The sequence below is a fragment of the Macrobrachium rosenbergii genome, chromosome 47, assembly GCF_040412425.1.
Source record: "Macrobrachium rosenbergii isolate ZJJX-2024 chromosome 47, ASM4041242v1, whole genome shotgun sequence".
NCBI classification, from domain to species: Eukaryota; Metazoa; Arthropoda; class Malacostraca; order Decapoda; family Palaemonidae; genus Macrobrachium; species Macrobrachium rosenbergii.
This window is the reverse complement of record NC_089787.1, coordinates 23460467-23480623: the sequence shown is the minus strand read 5'-3', so window position 1 is coordinate 23480623 and position 20157 is coordinate 23460467. Positions and strand designations below refer to the sequence as shown.

Here is a 20157-nt window from a genome sequence, read left to right as displayed (position 1 = left end):
GCTATAGAGAGAGAGAGAGAGAGAGAGAGAGAGAGAGAGAGAAACGGCGTGTATAGGCTTTCGAAAGAGAGATGGATTATGAGCCTTTGCTTTGAGAGAGAGAGAGAGAGAGAGAGAGAGAGAGAGAGAGAGAGAGAGAGAGAGAGAGTTTGCTTGAGCACCTGTGATTGCTAAATTGCTGGTGCTTTTGTGTTGTCAGGAGCGGTGATAGGGAAATGTAGACCTATTTTAAGGCGGAATTAACACCTGGTCAAGTCATACCCTCAGGTGTTGGAAGAGTAGGCCTAATATAATTTGCATAATTCGTCAATGCGTTCGCTTGCGTGAATGGCTGATGAAAGAAATTATATTAATGTAATAGATAACATCTTTTATTTATAAATAATGGCCATGTTTTGACTTAATCTTCAAAATTTATTAAGTATTTAGATACCTTGAATTTTCAGTATAGGCCTATGGTCCTAATTTGCATAATTCGTCAATATATTTCCGTGAGTGAATGATGAGTTAATTATATTTATATTGGAGAAAAAATCTTTTATTTATAAAAAAACTCCATATTTTGGCTTCATTTTCAAACTTTATATTGTTTATTGGCTCCAAATACCTTGCATTTTAATCTTTAGGCCTATGGTCCTAGTTAGCATAATTCATCAATACACTTGCATGATGATTGAAATTATGATTATAAAATAAAAAACTTTATTTGTAAAAAACTATATATTTTGACTTAACTTCAAAATTTATATTGTTTATGGGCTCCAAATACTTAGAATTTTAGTCTAGGCCTATTGTGCATTTAGGCTCCACTTGACTTTTTTCAACCTAGGCCTATCGAGATTTTTAGAAAATATCTCAAAAACTTGTGAAGTTAATGGAAGAGAAGAAGAAGAAGAAGAAGAAGAAGAAGAAGAAGAAGAAGAAGAAGAAGAAGAAGAAGAAGAAGAAGAAGAATAGAGTGAGGAGGAAGATGGAGGAAGAGAGAATCATGACCCTCCCCCCCCGCCCAAAATCCTGCCGCCGCCGCTGGGCAGGACCACAAAGGGCTTCGCTAATCGGCGCTTTCCTGCCCTTTGTGACCCACCGGTATGGGCATGGGGGAGGGAGAGGGGTGTCATTTTCCTTTTCGGCTTTTTTTTTTAAAGCTACCGACAAAGTTTAGTTTTTTTAGTGTTACTCTTTTATTTATTTATTTATGTATATTATTATTCTTCATGGTCTTATTTATTATTTATTTTTATTAGGTAAACAGCCTCGTGATATTTCGTAAATTGCCTTTAAGGAACCTGGCACATTTTGGTACAGTAAACACTTTTTTTTTTTTACCAAAGTTTTTTCCCACTTTCACCAACCTACTGCGGTACACTTCATCCAAATATTAACCTCGAGTCTTGTTTTTCAGATATCCTCCATTCGAGGGCCATAATCATGGGGCCACACGATTTTATAAGGTCCAAGAGATGGCCAGAAACCCTCAACTCAGTCCCAGAAGAAGAAGAAGAAGAAGAAGAAGAAGCCACAGACGGGTCAGGATCAACATTTGAGGAGAGCCGTTTTAAAGACCTGAACAGCAAAGTAGTAGGCCTGAGGCGTCCCAAGAGGAACAATGAAGTAGGTCTAAGACGCCCCAAGAGGAAAGTCATCTCCCGCGGCAGCCACTACATGATCAGAAGCAGCTCTGGGAGCTCCCCTTGGAGTTCCACCAGCTACGACGCCTACAGCACCTACAGGACCAGTAGGCCTAGGGGCTACGGGTGGAACCCGCGTGGCAGGATAGGCGACAGTGGCCTGAGAACGACGACCTTTGGCGAAATCATCCCGAAGAAGCCAGAGAGGCGTTCGCAGAGGAAGAAGATAGCAAGGACTTTCAAGGGCGAGATTGCCCAGTACGCCATGTTGCATGGGCCCAAGAAGGCGGCCATGCACTACGAGAAGAGAGTAGGTAGGAGACTCAAGGAGAGGATCATTCTCAAGTTCGTCCAGAGGTACAAAGACAGGGTGGAGAAGAACAAAAAGAAGGCCCGGTCTTGAAGGTGACGCCCCTCTTGGACGTTTGGGTACCTGACAGGTAGCTCTTAGATGCCTAGATGTAGTTAATACAGCACTATTCACCTATTTTCGCACTGTGGCCTTCAGTAAGGTAGTCTCTTATACCTAATTTAGCTGATTATAACTTGCGAATCTTTAGCCTAGGTATTCCCAAACACCTCAGTTAGCTAACTCTAAGAGGAATGTGTAAATATGCAGTTTTACCAAATAGCTCAGTTAAATTAGCCTTGACTGAGGTGGCTCTGGGTACGTAAGTTAGCTAATTCCACAAAAAATAAACGTTTAGTGAGGAAGTTCCAGTTCCCTGGAATAACTTGCATGAGTCACTTAATTTTAGTGGCTCCAGTCTTCCAGTTTAGTCATTTTTCCCTAGACTAACCTATCTTAGCCAGATATCCTGGAAGAACCTTAGCTGAGGTGAATCCAGGAGCTGAGCCAGCTAGATGTCCCTGGAATAATCTTATCTGAAGTGGTTCCAGGCAGCTGAGTTGACCAGATAACTCTGGAAGAACCTTAGCTGAGGTGCTTCGAGCCACCTGGGTTAGCCTGATTCCCCTGGAAGAACCTTAGCTGAACTAGTTCCAGCCACCTGAGTTAGCTAGATGCCCCTAGAACGGCCTTAGCTGAAGTAGTTCCAGACAGATAATTTTGCCAGGTGACCCTGAAGGACCTTAGCTGAGGCGTTTCCAGCCATCTGAGTTAGGCAGATGCCCCTGGAAGAGCCTTAGATGAGGTTTTCCAGCCGCCTGATTTAGTTAAAACACCTATGTTAGGACACTGTACCTCAGGTATTCTTAACTGGAATGCTTTTTTTTTAAAACTGGAGTTAGCATAAGTGGCGAAGATAACATTTATGCCAAAAAATAACTGGGATTTTGCATTTGTCAGTGTTTTAAGCTATCATTTGGTGAGGCAGGCCAGGTACCCAAAAGAAATGGAATAATTGCCATGAATGGGTTTTCATTAATTAAATTTTATCAGAAAATCTTGATGAACTTAAAAGCCAGGTTATATTTTCGTCTGAAAAGTACTTACAGATATTAAGCTTCAGCTGGGCAGAATTCTGTCACTTTCCACGTGAACTCAGTCTGCAAAAAGTAAACAGAAAGAAAATATAATCAAATATGTGTCTGTGCTTATCTCCAGCTAAATACAGTCCTTCGAATTATATTATTTGCATCACAGGATGTGAAGCTTCATAAAAATCAAGATTTCTAAAAAAATAAATATGAAAATTAGAGAAAAAATGGCATTCATATTGTACATAATCACATATATACAAGGCTTTGTTCTGTAAGAAAGCCTTGTCATCTTGTTGTCAGTAAATGACATTAATATTCATTAATATATATAACAAAAAATCGTAATAACAGATTCTTGGTAGCATATATATATCTGTAAATTGGGAAATACAATCTAAGACTAAGTTTTATTAGTCTTCAGGTATAAAATTCTCTTTTTTTTATCATAGCAGGCCTATTTTTGTATATGATATATAATTATCCTTTTTCTTTAATGTATTTTTTCTTCGTGCATTTTACAAAAAAAAAAAAATTTGAATAATCACAAAATGAATTGATTTATTTTGTGATTATTCACAAAAATATGAACGTATAAAGTTTTTTTCTCGTGCGTTACCTATAAACATAATTATTCATTGAGTTTTTGAATTATAGTACACTATAATTTATGGGCAGTTAGGTTTGCATGTTCGAATATATTCTTTTAAACTCTTGAGCATTTCTAATAAAACCAGTAACCATTTAAAAAAATTTTTTCAACTTTAACTGAATGTTTTGTGTAAGAACCTTAATTGTTGATTTAATCTTTTTTACAGTTGTTATAATTTATGCTAAGTCTAATTGCGTGCTTTTCCATTTAACTTCAGCTTTTTATTAACCTAGAAAATAATCCATTTGCAAAATAATCTTTATCCAAATTGGGTAAACTTTTGTCATAGGCCTATGTAAACAAGAACTTAAGAAGTGTCTTTGCATCCGATTCAGCCTCAACGTCTTATAGGCCTATGCTCAGCTCTTGGAAAAGCTGGCCTACCTACCTTTATTCTGTCTTCCAGGAAAGTTAAAAAGTCCCTGATAGGAACTAGAACAAAATTAATTTTAACTTTATATCATCCTGGATAAAGGAAAATAAATGACAAACTCCTTCTTTACAGAACTCTAACATTCTGTAATTTGACAAGTTAGGTTGCCAGACACTGTCAGCAGTTTAAGGGCTGTCGTCAGTAACTGGCTACTCTGGAGAAATGGAGAAAGAGACAGCTGTCAGTCATTGACTGTTTAAGGATCACAGGCAGTCACTGACAGCTCAGGAGACAGAGACAGCAGTCAGTCACTGACTGACCAAGGGTTACAGACAGTCACTGTTTTCAGGATACAGAGGCAGCTGTCAGTCACTGGAGACTCAACATACAGTGATAGCTGTCAGTCACTGACTGACCTAGGATCACAGGCAGTCACTGGCAGCTCAGGATACATCAATAGCTGTCAATCACTGACTGACCAAGGTTTGTAGGTAGTAACGACAGCTGATCAGTTGTAGACAGTCAGTGGATGCTTATATGTTGCAAACAGTCACTTGCCTGAGTAGAGGACTGCAGGCAGTCACTAGACAGTCCACTGACTGCAGGCTGCCATTGGCAGTTCATCTTATTCTTAAGGTAATGTAAACATTCAAGCATAAAGTAAATGACAGGTTGAATGTCCCTGAGATTAAGTGTTAAGGAAAAAAAAAAGATGGCTGTGTGATAATCATGCCCAGACTACCTCCTTGCCTTCTTCTTTCTTTCAGAGAGAGAGAGAGAGAGAGAGAGAGAGAGAGAGAGAGAGAGGATAGAAAGACACCAAAAACATAAAAGACATCAGAGTAGTGATTCTCATTTTAAAATCATGAGGACAAAAATAAGAAGAGATATTTGAGTAGTTATTCCCATTTGAAAATTTATATTAAAAAGAAAATAACAATGACAGTTAGCTGAATAATCTTGTCACTTTTTCCTTCATGAATTCAGGTTTTATACTTAACAGATAATAATGAGTTTAATGGACATATCTATGTTAATTTTAGGATAACTTTCTGTCGTGACGATCCTAATTGTTTTTTAAGAATTATCTGTGAGGTGATGGAGAGCTAATAATAATAATAATAATAATAATAATAATAATAATAATAATAATAATAATAATAATAATAATAATAATAATAATAATAATAATAATAATAATAATAATAATAATAATAATAATACAAACATTAAAATTATAAATAAAAATGAGAAACCAAAACTGTTTTAAATTAAGATTTAAAGAAAAACAAATAAAAAAATGAATGACAAATAATTATCCCCGATTTATTCAGGATGAGAATAAATGAAAAACGATGGTAAATTATATATATAAAAAAAGCAATTGCTTTTATTTTAATATTTTCTCGGTAATGAAATAAAACCTTCAGTCCTAAATTACAATGAACTTTCAGTAAATTTAAATACGGTATACAAAATCCAATATGGCCGCCAAGTCACGTGACCCACTACGTCATCAACAATATGGCCGCCATGTCGCGTGACTAAATTACAGGTATGATACAGGTATAATAATAATAATAATAATAATAATAATAATAATAATAATAATAATAATGATGCTTCACGTGGTCCAGTGGTTATCGCCGCCACATCACCGGTGAGAAACTAGAGATTGATCCCATCATACTTCTGTTGACCTAAGCAATGGATTATTTACCTGGTGGCTAGTTGACTGTGGTGGGTCGCAGCCGAATTCGAAGAAGTATCTGGGCCTTGCAGCTTCACTTATTAGCAATAATAACGATACAAAAGATAAGTACGTAAAGTAACTTACAGTGTTTAAAATACGGAAAAAGATAAGTACGTAAAGTAGTGTAAGGTACGTAAAAGTATGTAGAGCGACACAAAGCACGTAAAAAGATAAAGAACATAAAGTACGTAAAGTACATACGGTTACATTAAGTTTGTAAAAAGATAAGTACGTATATTAACGTAAAGTACGTAAAAAGTAACCAAAGTTACGTAAAGTACGTAAAAGTACTGAAATTAAGAGTACGTAAAGTACGTAAAAAAAAGTACGTAAAGTACGTAAAAATGTACATAAAGTACGTAAAAATTTAAGCAAAGCGCCGTAAAAAATTAAGCAAAGTACCTTAAAGTACGCCAAAAAAAGTAAAAAGATATACTGTAAGTAAACGCATGACGACATGCAAAACGGGGGCATAGGGGGTATTGAGAACGTGCCCACAAAAAAAAAAAAGCTAGCAGAGAGAGAGAGAGAGAGAGAGAGAGAGAGAGAGAGAGAGAGAGAGAGAGAGAGAGAGAGAGTTGAAAGGATGATGGGAGTTATTGATGCAGAGAGACAGAGCCACTTCTGGAGTGGCTCTGGTCTAAATTGGCTCTTTCTCTCTCTCTCTCTCTCTCTCTCTCTCTCTCTCTCTCTCTCTCTCTCTCTCTCTCTCCTGACCCTTGCGAACGATTCGGGCATTGAGCGAAATGGTTTTTTTTTGTTGTTGTTTATTTACTTCTTCTTCCGTGAGTCTCCTTGTTTTACTTATTTATTTGTTTGTTTTGTTTGTTTGTTTATTTATTTACTTATTATCTATTTACTCATTTATTTACGTACGTCTTCACTGTCATAAACTGCCATAAATTAGTTCTATTTCTGTAAATGAATTGATCAGTGGTGATCAGCCCAGATCTTCAGATTTTGTTTGGAAATGCACTACAACATTTTTGAAGAGATTATTATTATTATTATTATTATTATTATTATTATTATTATTATTATTATTATTATTATTATTATTATAGTTGTTGTTATTTTAGTTATAAGTATCACAAGAAATATGGTGTTCAGATCTTCAGTTTTTGTTTGGAAATGCACTACAACATTTTTGAAGAGATTGTTATTATTATTATTATTATTATTATTATTATTATTATTATTATTATTATTATTATTATTATTATTATTATTAAAGTAAAATGTTATTTGCAAGTGTGTTCATACTCATATAATTTATTATTATTGTAATTCCAAAGTTTTGTGACTTCAAATGTCCTAGTGAGACCTCTGGTGGCAAAAGTGTTTTGTTTTCAATCGCAAGTTTCTTCTCCTGCACTCTCGAGTTTGGTGTCCTTGTTTTTACTTAAAACTTAACAGAAACTTTTTTACAGTTAGATTTTACTGGTCTGTGTTGACGTGGGTAATTACTGACATACTTCTGGAAGTGTGGTAAACATTGTAAGTACTTGAGATATTGCCCGTTCTCATATTCTGTGCAGTAGGAGGTTGTCATACTACTTATCATAAGTATGCGCAAAGAGTGTTATTCTTGTTACAGTTGAGTTATGATGTTATTCTTGGGTTATGATGTTATTTGTGAATGTTATTTTCTTTATATTCCTCGCACCACTGGACTGTGGAACAGTCTCCCTGAGGATGTTCTGAGACTGAACCTCAACAGTTCAAGCTAAGATGCAATGCATTGCTACCCTCTGACGATTCTCATTGTGTTTTGATAATTTATTTATATCTGTTTATTGATTGATTGATTTATTTTCTCTTTTCTGATAAGTGATCTCTTCTTTCTGTGCTTTTATTAACTTCCGTTAGTTCTTTCCAATGAACGCCAAATTCTTTGGGAGCCCGAATTTCAAGTTAAGGGCTCCTTTGGTGGGATTGTTCCATATGGATAGGGTTTACCTTCTGAATAATAATAATAATTGATATTAATAATAAAAGAGAGAGAGAGAGAGAGAGAGAGAGAGAGAGAGAGAGAGAGAGAGGATAGGAACACCATAATCTTTGGAAGCTCGAATTTCAAATCAACGGCCCCTTTGGTGGACTTGTTCCATATGAATAGGGGTTCACCCTCTGAATAATAATAATAATAATAATAATAATAATAATAATTTTCATTATAAATACATGCTGATGGTTTTTCCAGTTGCTTTATACACTAATTATGGTTTATCAATAAACAAAGTGTTTCAGGCAAGGTACAAATAAGGATTCAGACAATGGAGAGAAAACTGCGATAAGAATTAAAAGAAGCTAAAAGAAAACTGAATATCAGAAGTAGTAGTGTTAGGGTAAATAAATGAAGAACTCATTAGTTATCCCGAAAACAATGAAGAAAACGACAATTAAAGAAAACGGGAACCCAAACGCTGTAAACAAACCCAAAGAAAACGACATGCGAAGAAAACGGGACGCGGCGGGTGACTTCTAGTCGGAAAGTCAGTGAAAAGAGAGATGAAGATTGAAGTCCATCTATCTCAATTATCTGGGTCTTTTGAACCCGGTGGCTCGTCGGGGATGCAAGTGGTATCCCCATTTGCCATTTTGATGATGAAGTACGGCCTGGTAATCGTGTCTGGTTACGGCAATTAGGCTTGGGCGAGTGTGCTCCCTGAATTAGGTTAGGTTTTTACAGTGTATAAGAGTTTTAATTTTTTATTTTTGCTTTACAGAAGTGGTTGTTAGAGGGATGGCCTTAGGCATTCTTATTCAGTTGACGCTGTATGAATTATAATATAGCCTGGCTGTATTCTCAAGGTACTTGACAAGTCTCTTGCACTAAAGCTTAAGGTTTTTTTATATTGCTCTATCCTCGTCAATAATTGACAACACAGCTTCTGTTACTTTTCCTATCTCATGATAGATAAAAAGATTCTTTTTATTCATTCCACACTCTTTCCTTTACATCCCAGTTTGTCTTTGTTGATGAGAGTCACGTATTGGGTATCTGGTAGTTAGTCGACTATGATGGGAATAAAGATGTTGTGAAGGCATATGCAAAGAAAAGATACTGTACAATATATATATATATATATATATATATATATATATATATATATATATATATATAAAATACAGAAATATGTAATTTTAGCCTCTAAATATTTTTCTAGGTTAAATGATTTTTCCATTTAAAAATTTTATTTCATATTCCTTTATTTTAAAGAGTACAAAACTATTTTTAAATAACTCTTAATGTCAAAGTCAACACACATACACACACATATATACATACATATACATTTATGTATGCATATACCTATACAAAATACATCCTAGTCATTCAAAGCATACTAGAATGACCATCTATGACTAGAGCTTACCTCTACCTAAAAAATAAATCTCATTCAGCTGAACAGTTAATAAAATCTATGATTATTAAATCCTATACACTTAAGCAATTACTTAAAAACAGCTCTAAAGTAACCGATCATTTCTTAATCTAAGTAGGAACCCTTTTAATTAAGACTAATTAATCAAGACTTTAGTGAAGGCTCTGAAACCACTAATTACTTAAGACTTAAAGTCCCTACACTGAAAACCTTCAGTTTGAATTTATACCATAATTCCCCATAATCAGGAACTCAGTTCCCCGCATTGAGGACTTCTGAAGCACTTACTGAAGGCTACGGTTTCATAAGCCCAGGCCGTGAGTTTCATAAACTTCGAGGACTTTCATACCCCTATATAAAGGACTTCAAATTCCCACAAAGGATTTCAAACCCCAGATAAGTCTTCAAATTCCTACAAAGGATTTTAAACTCCAGATAAGTCTTCAAAATTCCACACAAAGGATTTCAAAGCCCAGATAAGTCTTCAAAGTCCCACACAAAGGATTTCAAATCTAACATAAGTCTTCAAAAGTCCACACAGGACTTCAAGTCCCCACATAAATGGCTTCAAATTTCACATATAAGACTTCAAACTCCGGTACAATGGACTTCAGACCTCAACATAAAGGACTTGAAATCCCCACACAAAAGACTTCAAACCTCACATAAAAGACTTCAACTTCACATAAGGACTTCAAGTACCACATCAGACACTTCAAATTCCCTCATAATGGACTTCCAAAATGAAAATAAAGGACTTTAAATTTCTACACAATGGACTTCAAATAAAAAATAAAAGACTTTAAATTCCCACACAGTGGACTTTAAATGCGAAAATAAAGGACTTCAAACCTCAACAAAGGACTTGAAACGTTACACAGAGGACTTGAAACCTCACACAAAGGACTTCAAATCTACACACAAAGAACTTCAAACCTCACACAAAGGACTTCCAATCCTCACACAAAGGACTTTTCAAGTCCCACATAAGAGACTTCAAACACGCAAAACCCAAAGGACCACACAAGACTTATATACACAACTCCTTGAGGAGCTCAGGTCCTTAGAAAAGGACCTCAACCCCCAACCCACACAAAGACTTAAAGAAGTCCTAAATGTCCCCTCCCGTAGGAGTCTCCTTTCTCGCCACGCCCGACGCCCTGGCGGACACGAAGTTCCTCTTGGGCGCCGACTGGTTGTCGAAGGCGGACGTATCGACGTATCCCGAGTAGGCCGTTCCCCGGGGCGCCTCTTCGACGTTGTCGCCGTAGTCTGGTCCGCGGTACCCTTGGTGTTTCCCACGACGCCCCCGGGAGAACTTCCTGGTGTTGTAGCGGGTGATCCTTCCACCGCCGCGCCTCCTGTAGTAGGGTTTGTCCTCAGGCATTCTGCCCCAAGGGTCGCGGTCGTAGAATTCTCGCTTCTGGCGTCTGGGGGCGACCTGGTCGTCTTTCGGGATGTCTAGGGCATTTTTTGGGTGTGGTACCAGGTCGTCTGAAGGGATGATTTCTTGGGTCATGGGGCCTGGATGCTCATTCGGTGATACCTCAGGTAATTTCAAAGGACCCTCGCTGATTTCTGCTGAGTAGAATGGTCAAAGGTTAAATCTCTCTCTCTCTCGTCATGCCACTACTTCAGAAACCTTAATTCTTTGACATTTTAGAATGAAACTCCAAAACTTAAGAAGCAGGCTCTCTCTCTCTCTCTCTCTCTCTCTCTCTCTCTCTCTCTCTCTCTCTCTCTCTCTCTCTCTTTAAATGTAATAAGACTAATCTTTGAATAAATACTCTAATATTTTCAAACGTTTGCTTCCCCCTTTTTTTTCGTTGATGAGTCTTCGAAATCTCAATCACTTCTGCTTCATTGATTTTTGAAAAATATTTTAATTAACAATATAAATGTTGCAATTGCTGTCTTTCTTGTATTGCTTAAAATTCTCCAAATGATCAATGTAATCATTTACAAATGTTTCATTGATTTTTGAAAATAATTTTGAATTAGTAATCTTGGGGTACCATGAATTATGCAAATTTACAGGTCCTGTGATCTTATCCATTGGGTATGAAGCAATTTCACTACAAGATCTTCACAAAAGCAATCCACAAAACAATTGAAATATCTTCGTATTTTCATACATTTGACACGACAAGCAATATACAGCCTCCTCTTCCTCTAATTTTCCTGTTATCAATTGCATTTTCAATCATTGCAATACACTTTCAAGCACTTTTCCCAGATACACATTGAGAACACAGGCACACACTTCTTTCTAAAAAACCATCCACATTTCAAAGCATCAAAATTCACCTGATGTCGGCCCTGACGAAGGAGCACCTAGGACGACGAAGGGCAGAGCAAGCACCAGCATCGGGAGCAACAAGCGCGCCCTGGAGGCGAACCTTCCCTCCATCTTGGTGGAGGACGAGTAACGTAGCCAAGAAGACTCCTTAACGTCGTAACCTTTCCGCCCCTACGTTCCTACGCCGTTTCCTCATTGCCGAGAGTCGCCCCTTTCGCCGTAAATCACGTCACCCGAACACATCCCCTTGCCTAACCTAGCCCCCATCATCTACTCAACGACTAAAACGCCCACACAGTCCAGGAGTGACGCGGGGACGGTGGAAAACGGATGTTGTTCGCGCGCGCGGGAAAAAAAGACGACTGCGCGACGCCTCCCTCGGGATAACAATTCAACAATTCAACATTCCAGCATCATTTCAACGAACTTGACCCGTTTACAGATGGTGACGGAGCCCTGCGGGCGGGAGGAAATGCCGACTCACTTTGGGAAAAAGCCTTTATTAGGCGAGCAGGGAGGGGTAATAGCCTTCTCTATTGCACATCCTCCTTGACGCGGGGCTGGGTGACTAGCTGACTGTCTCTGGGGGCACGAGGTGCCTGGTGTAGTACAGTACTTACTTGTTGCTGAGGGGGAGCTAGAAAGGTCGTCGAGACAGCTGTCACGTAGGAGAGAAGGACTTGAACTAAACATGTGACATCATTTCCAAGATGGCAAATAAAGGCTCTCAAAGATTTATGGGAAATTGGTGTTCAAACTTCCACTGGTTTCTGTGAAATTTATAGATCATCAACTCACCCTTCTCATTTCCAAGATGGCTAATAAAGGCTCTCAATTTAGAAATTTTCAAATTTCTCACTGGTTTCTGTGAAATTTATAGACCATCAACTCACCCTTCTCATTTCCAAGATGGCTAATAAAGGCTCTCAAAGATTTATGGGAAATTGGTGTACAAACTTCCACTGGTTTCTGTGAAATTTAATGACCATCAACTCGACCTTCTCATTTCCAAGATGGCTAATAAAGGCCCTCTAAGATTTCTGGGAAATGGATGGTTAATTCTGCACTGGTTTCTCTGAAACTTATTGCGCAGGCCTATGGACTTAACCTTCACTGTCAGGATCTGATATTTTGGACAACGAAAACAGTTAAGAATCGTTTTCTTTAAACTTTTGTTCATGAAATATATTTGACGACCGAGAGGTCTAACAGGTAAAATCTGTATAAAAGCTGTAACAATAATTATACACAGATAAACAAGGTATATTCCATTATCCGAGTAAATTACTCTATTCCACATAAGCTACAGAGAAATATATCTACCAATAGAGATATTTCCTTATATAAAAAGAAATACATTGCACCAATAAGTTATAAGTTACAGAATATCTCGACTCCAATAACCAATTTAATTTTCCACTACCCAGAAATCATCAGTTCACTAACTGAATCATTTCATCGAGCATGACTGCTCATGGTGCGTGTGCAACTTGGTCGCCTTAGCAAGATCGAATGGTTCTTTTTGTCTATCTTTCAAATGAACGACCATCGCACAGCGGTACTTGGTGCTCACGCCTAAGCAAGATATATTAATATTTAAAGTTGTCACAGGACTATTCAGTTCCCTTATATATAAGAAATATCACAATTTGAGCTGAAGAATAGGTCCACCATAGCTTCTGTCAAGAAAGCTTCGGAATTCTATTCTGCTTTCCTTGTTTTTCTAAGGGATGTCCCCCTACCCTTTTGGTATCTGTGACCTTAGTGGTTGAGAAGCCAGGTTCTTTATGATTAGCATATATATATATATATATATATATATATTACTAGAAAAATTAACTTAATTTTATCTACAACATACAATGTCAAATTTAATAAACCACTGACTTTCTGAAATTTCCTTTAAATGCATTCAAACTTTTTGTTGAACCTCCTGGTCACTTTATGGATATAATACAGTATATTTCCCGAACTTCATTCCACATTTAGGTAAACAAGTAAACAAGTTTCGAGGGTCATTTATCATTTATCATTGTCTTTGCTTAAAACAAAGTAAAGAAGGACCGGACTGTTTACAGCTTAATCTACGATAGATCTGCTGTTGGAACACGATTGTTATACAGCCTGTTATTGACTGTTCTTCGTGGAACAGAAGAACAACAACAACAGACAGAAGCTCTGAATTCGTCCCCCAACCAACTTCCTTTCGAGAATGCTCCAGATCGCATGACTGTAACGACTAATGATGACGCCATCTGGACGCGAAAAAAAAGAGGAAGAGAAGTAAGAACTCCGTGACGTCACGGCCGATCGGGCCAATTAGGAGCAGCCTTCCCTCGCCAGGACGGCAACAACTCCTCCCGATGGGCCTATAAGTAGGTGCGCTCGTTTGGGCAACGAAGCAGAAGGCCTGCGGGAGTCAAGCACCAACGTGGTAATGAAGATCGCCGAGGAAATCTTCGTGGCGAAAGCACTCGCTTTGCTTTTGCACTTTTCTGCTGCGCTTGCGTTCAGGCTGACTTCAGGTGAGTTTAAAGAAAAGCAGGTGTTTTTCTGCAGTTGCATTCATGTGAGTTTAAAAGACATCTGTTCTTTTGCAGCTTTCCCCTGCAGTTGCATTCAGGTGAGTTTAAAAGGCAGCTGTTCTTTTGTAGTTTTCTCCTGCAGTTGCATTCCGGTGGGTTTAAAAGACATCTGTTCTTTTGCAGCTTTCCCATGCAGTTGCATTCAGGTGAGTTTAAAAGACATCTGTTCTTTTTCAGTTATCTCCTGCAGTTGCATGCATTCAGGTGGGTTTTAAAGACATCTGTTCTTTTGCAGCTTTCTCCTGCAGTTGCATTCAGGTGAGTTTAAAAGACATCTGTTCTTTTGCAGCTTTCCCCTGCAGTTGCATTCAGGTGGGTTTAAAAGACATCTGTTCTTTTGCAGCTTTCCCATGCAGTTGCTGTCAGGTGAGTTTAAAAGACAGCTGTTCTTTTGCAGTTTTCTCCTGCAGTTGCATTCAGGTGAGTTTAAAAGACAGCTGTTCTTTTGCAGCTTTCCCCTGCAGTTGCATTCAGGTGAGTTTAAAAGACATCTGTTCTTTTGCAGCTTTCCCCTGCAGTTGCATTCAGGTGAGTTTAAAAAGCAGCTGTTCTTTTGCAGTTTTCTCCTGCAGTTGCATTCAGGTGAGTTTAAAGGGCAGCTGTTCTTTTGCAGCTTTCCCATGCAGTTGCATTCAGGTGAGTTTAAAAGACATCTGTTCTTTTGCAGCTTTCCCATGCAGTTGCATTCAGGTGAGTTTAAAAGACATCTGTTCTTTTGCAGCTTTCCCCTGCAGTTGCATTCAGGTGAGTTTAAAAAGCAGCTGTTCTTTTGCAGTTTTCTCCTGCAGTTGCATTCAGGTGAGTTTAAAGGGCAGCTGTCCTTTTGCAGCTTTCCTCTGCAGTGAGTTTAAAAGACATCTGTTCTTTTGCAGTTTTCCCCTGCAGTTGCATTCAGGTGAGTTTAAAAGACAGCTGTTCTTTTGCAGCTTTCCCCTGCAGTTGCATTCAGGTGAGTTTAAAAGACAGCTGTTCTTTTGCAGTGTTGTCCTGCAATTGCATTCAGGGGGAATTCAGGGAAGAGAGAGAGAGAGAGAGAGAGAGAGAGAGAGAGAGAGAGAGAGAGAGAGAGAGAGAGATCGTGCCTGGACTTGGTATCTAGAATATAATTCCTTTATTTATCTTATATCTTCATTCCCATGCAAGTTTTACTTCAGGAATAGAGAGTTTAAGCTCAGTAGGCCACGTTGATAACATAATCTAGTTGCTGCTGATTTTATTTTATATGGTCTCTCTCTCTCTCTCTCTCTCTCTCTCTCTCTCTCTCTCTCTCTCTCTCTCTCTCCTCGCAAGCAGTTATTTGTATATTTATTTATCACACGTTTTCCTTTGTAACCATGTGTATTTATAAATTCTTCTTACCTCAAGTCAGATTCAACTCAGAAGATGGCGGCTTAAACCGTAGAGTTTTTCCAATTCAAATGAATTTTCTGGTTTATATTTTTGTTTTCGTTATATATCTTTACTCCCTTGGTTCCAAGTTAATTTATTCGTATGCTAAGAGATTATTTATAAAACTCGTATAAATCCCAAGATTTTCTGAAACTGTAATGATTTTCAATGTACTAGTTTTATGGTATCAGTTTTTTTCGTGCTAAATATTTTAAAGGTTCTATTAATATCAATACCTAATTTTGCCTTACATTTAGTAAAGTAAGGTGCTTAGGAGCTAATTACCTTCATATATAATAAAAAAAACTAGAAAGAAATGATAAAAATCCTTTGAAATTCTCAAACGTAAACAAAAACTCACTAACACCAGTCTCATGTTACCATCTTGCAGATGACAGTACAACCCTGAGATCGGGCGCCGTTAGACATTTCTCCGCCGTCGTCAAAGAAGTACCACCCCCTCCCCCTCCGCCCTTCCCCTTCGAAGACCTGATTCCTTCCCTGCCCGAGGTAGCCAAGGACTCCGGCTACCACCCTGACTTCCACAGAAGGCTGAGGAGAGACATCAGAGAGAGGGACCCCTGGGGAAAGCCGAAGGTTGAAACCGCCATGGAGCGGAAGCCGCCTAGGTCTAGGGGTAGCAATGTTCCCTACGTCAACAGAAGACTTTCCCGAAGGAGACAGAGGGTTCGTCAGAACCAGAGGGGCGTGGGTTACGATTACGACGAGAGGCCTTCTTGGCTTGGTTGAGAGAGAGAGAGAGAGAGAGAGAGAGAGAGAGAGAGAGAGAGCCACTTGACCCATCTCATACAATCTTTATGTAAAGGTTACAGTTATACCCCTGGCAGTCTTATCTAAAAGAGAGAGAGAGAGAGAGAGAGAGAGAGAGAGAGAGAGAGAGAGAGAGAGAGAGCAGTAATGAAGGATATGAACTGTAACTCAGGAGAGAGAGAGAGAGAGAATATTGTTACTTTCTTGTTCTAAGAGAAAGTGTCCTAAGGCATCTATACAATTCTTAATACAATTACGATCTAAACGCCTTAGATGTCTATATATATAATTCACATTGGACGACATATATATTTAAACAAACTCCTTTTTTATGGATAATATTCCTAGCATATTAACCTTAATGTAAAAAAGAAAAAGTATTAATAAAAATTAACTTATTGAAGCGCCGCTGTGTGGTGCTTCTGTTTACAGTATATTTTGTAAGGAGCTCAATTGTACCTTTAGGCTTAATTTTCTATGAATGAAAACTCTGAGAAGTTCAGTGTGAGCCTTTATTCAAAAATTACATTAATTTATTATTTTGTCTGATATTAAAGTTATATATTTATATTTCTGAAACCCAGATCGGTTATTTTCTTCAAGAAAGCTCTTGTTGGACTTCCACAGGGGAAGGAAATCATTATTTATGGATTATTTATCAAGTCTATTATAGTACTTCTATGCTTCAGTGATAGCACTGAAGACGGCAGTTTGGGAAGCACGTAGGATTGTAGAGAAATCCACAATCTTGTCATGAATATGATGTTTGTACTATTAATAATATTTATATCTGAAATTATTATGAAGTTTTATTATATTACTTCCCAGAACCACAACAATGTTTGTCATCAGTTAAGAATAATTGGTATGAATCCTCAAATTAACTATTTCTATAAGGCCATGGAACTTAAGTAAGTTTAGAGCTCTGGCTTAGTAAAAATGGTATACTCTTGAGCTCACAATCTGTCAGCATGAAAGGTAGAACACAAGCCTCCCAAAATATTTACTCATTACTCCATTCAATGATGGATAAACTCCAATGGGAATATTGAGAGTATATAAACAGTACAACTACGCCTTTATAAAAACAGGCTTTGGGAGGTTACTGAAGATTTCTCAGGCCAAACAGAGATAAATTTCAGTATGGATGAGATTTTATTTTCTCATCCATTACTAAGATGTTTTAAGGAATACAAGGCGAGGAGGTAGAAAGGATACATAGGATGTTTCTCATAGGATGGCTGGATTGTGTAAGGTATCGTCTGTGCAAATCGTAGAATAAAAAGGCTTATAATATAAATAGTTCTGGAGAATCAGGTAAAATGGTACACTGCACTTTGGTGCTCTCCGTAAAATAGCCTGAATGGATTTACCAGCTATCCTATTAAAATAGTAATAGGCCTAAATCACTACACATGCACTAGGTCTTATAGTGACTTGAGAGTACGTAAAGATAGGCCTAAACCTTTCCTAATTCAGCCTATATTGCTAAATCCGCTAGGCCTACAAAAAGATTGTATACCCATATCAATCATATTCGTCATCATATACGACCTGTCACTAGGCCTATAAAAGATTGGATACCCAGTCAGTTATATTCGTCATGATATATGACCTGTCAGTAACATAAGAATATTCCAATATAGTCTCACAGATATTTATTTGTTTATTTGCCTTTTTCTAACTTTGCCATTAGCCTGAACACATCTCAGCCCTGCTACAACCTGGGTACCGAGAATTGTTGCATCTATACCCAGATACTCGAGAGGAGTCTGATGCCCACTTGACCACGAGAATCTCTCCATTAATCTGTGAGAATGCTCAGAGGTTGAATCCATCTCTAAACAGCCACCAGCTGGTGGTGTGAGGCTTGATTGTAGACTCACGTGTTTATAAAGAGACTTAAACGTGAATTAGACCCAACGTAGGCTCCTTTCAATGTCTTGTGTTGGAGTCTTTTATTTGTTTCTATACTTTTTTTTAGTTTGTATGTTTGTGTTTGTTTGTGTTTCAGGCATTTCATTGAAATGAGACTTTTATTAACTTCATCCCTAACATGAATTTATTCTTGTTTATCTTTTTATCTATTTATTTACTTTGTAACTAAATCATCAATTCGTTTTTCTCTGAGACAAGAAATTTCCAGACGTCGTTTTTACAAATATTTGTTCATCCTAAAACACGCCAATTATTCATCTCTATTAACTTAAATTAACCTATCAATCTTACATTATCATTCAGTACATATTCAAAGTTGATATACCCACTGTATCACGTTTCCTTAATGGTAATATTAATTTTTCCACAAGTAACCCATTTTAGTCTGGGATCTGGCCGATAGATGGCAGTGTTATACCTGTGGCTTTAGTTGAAACGTCTGTAGTCCTTGTTTCGTTTATATTTACTTCGGTGAAAAGTACCGCAAGAATAAAGGTGTCTCTGTATTTGTTAGTGTGACAATATGTTAATCTGATCATTTGTTAGTGTAAGAAGTGCCTCTGGTTTTGACAGCTGAGATCAGCAACCGCTAGGTAAGGCTCTGTTAAATGTTCCATATCAGTGTATGTCAGTCACATTTAAATCATTTATTGACAGTTATAATTGGTTTGGGTTACTGGCATTTGTGAGTGACTGAGAATTATTAACGGAAAATTGTGACACTATAAATTATTTCTACTCTGTTTATAGTTACATGGTATGGTGCCGGGATATAGTGTATTTCCCCCATTGAGTTGAAAATGACAGGTATTTAGATATAGCTAATTTGTCTAAATTTACGCATATCATTCAGTTTTCGTCACACCCAAACCTAGTTATGTTAAGGAAAAGAATGGAGTAAATTATAAATAGTAAATAGGATGATATTTTAGTTACAGTGAGTCTTTTATTATAGAATTTACAGCTGAAAGTCTGATAACTTTCACGTCTGTGATGAAACTGACCAATCCTAGTTTATGCCCATTAAAATCAACTAATATTAAAATTATTAAACTAATTATGTCGGTTATTTTTTAGTTATTTCAGTCTGAATTAACAGCTAATGTTCCTCACTGTAAAATTAAATGCAGTTTTATCATTTACAATAAGTTTTACCCGAAAAGTTACAAACAATTTAAACATACATTTATGCATTTCACTTTTTGGTATTTTTATAAGACAGTGCCTTTTATTCCTTAATATTTCTGTTGCATACAAGTCGTTGACATGTATTCAACCTGTTTGTGATGTGTGCAACATGTTGCCAACATGTGATTATGACAACTCTTTGATGAAAAAGGAAATCGTTGACATGTATTCAACCTGTTTGTGATATGTGCGCAACATATTGCCGACATGTGTTAGTGACATCGCTGTGATGAAAAAAGGGGAATTGTTCGCATGTATTCAACATGTTTGTGATAAGTTACCTACGTGTGTTTATAAAATCTCTTTGATAAAAATGGGAAATCGTTGACTTGTACTCAACATGTTTGTGATATGTTTGTGATAAGTTGCCAATGTGTGTTTATGACGTTTCTTTGATGAAAATTGGGAAATCGTTGACTTGTATACAACGTGTTTGTGATATGTTTGTGATAAGTCTCCGACATGTGTTGACTTGTATACAACATGTTTGTGACATGTTTATGACATCTTGATGAGAAAAAGGGAAAACGATAATAAAAAGGCAAGATATTTTATAAAAAAAAAAAAAAAACAGCGCCGTGATGAAGACCTGTTTCAAAAATGGGGGACACCGTGAGGGGAAAAATATCTTGAAGAATCAGGGTCTGGTTCCCAACGTGGGGTGATTTGATTTTTAAGGGGGGGGTGCAATTTGAGAATGTTCAAACCAAATTAATGGCCTTTTAGGCTTCCTACCGCGAATAGGAGTTCGC

At 37.4% G+C, this 20157-nt stretch overlaps 1 protein-coding gene and 2 long non-coding RNA genes across 3 annotated transcripts in view; 2 read left to right on the top strand and 1 right to left on the bottom strand.

Annotated features, from left to right (window-relative positions):
- Positions 1 to 3500, top strand: part of LOC136830654 (uncharacterized) — a 6976-nt gene extending 3476 nt beyond the window's left edge. Inside the window, exon 2 of the mRNA XM_067090258.1 lies at positions 1403 to 3500. Coding sequence (XP_066946359.1) covers positions 1403 to 2031 — 629 coding nt within the window. The 3' untranslated portion in view covers positions 2032 to 3500. The remainder of the gene's footprint in view (positions 1 to 1402) is intronic.
- Positions 3501 to 9041: 5541 nt separating this feature from the next.
- On the bottom strand, positions 9042 to 12321 carry LOC136830660 (uncharacterized). Its single transcript, XR_010850700.1, has 2 exons — positions 11543 to 12321; positions 9042 to 10813 (listed from the first exon to the last, which is right to left on the bottom strand). It is a non-coding gene; the product is annotated as an uncharacterized lncRNA (long non-coding RNA).
- Positions 12322 to 13716: 1395 nt separating this feature from the next.
- LOC136830659 (uncharacterized) lies at positions 13717 to 17078 on the top strand. The gene is made up of 2 exons (XR_010850699.1): positions 13717 to 14059; positions 15900 to 17078. It is a non-coding gene; the product is annotated as an uncharacterized lncRNA (long non-coding RNA).
- Positions 17079 to 20157: the final 3079 nt, after the last annotated feature.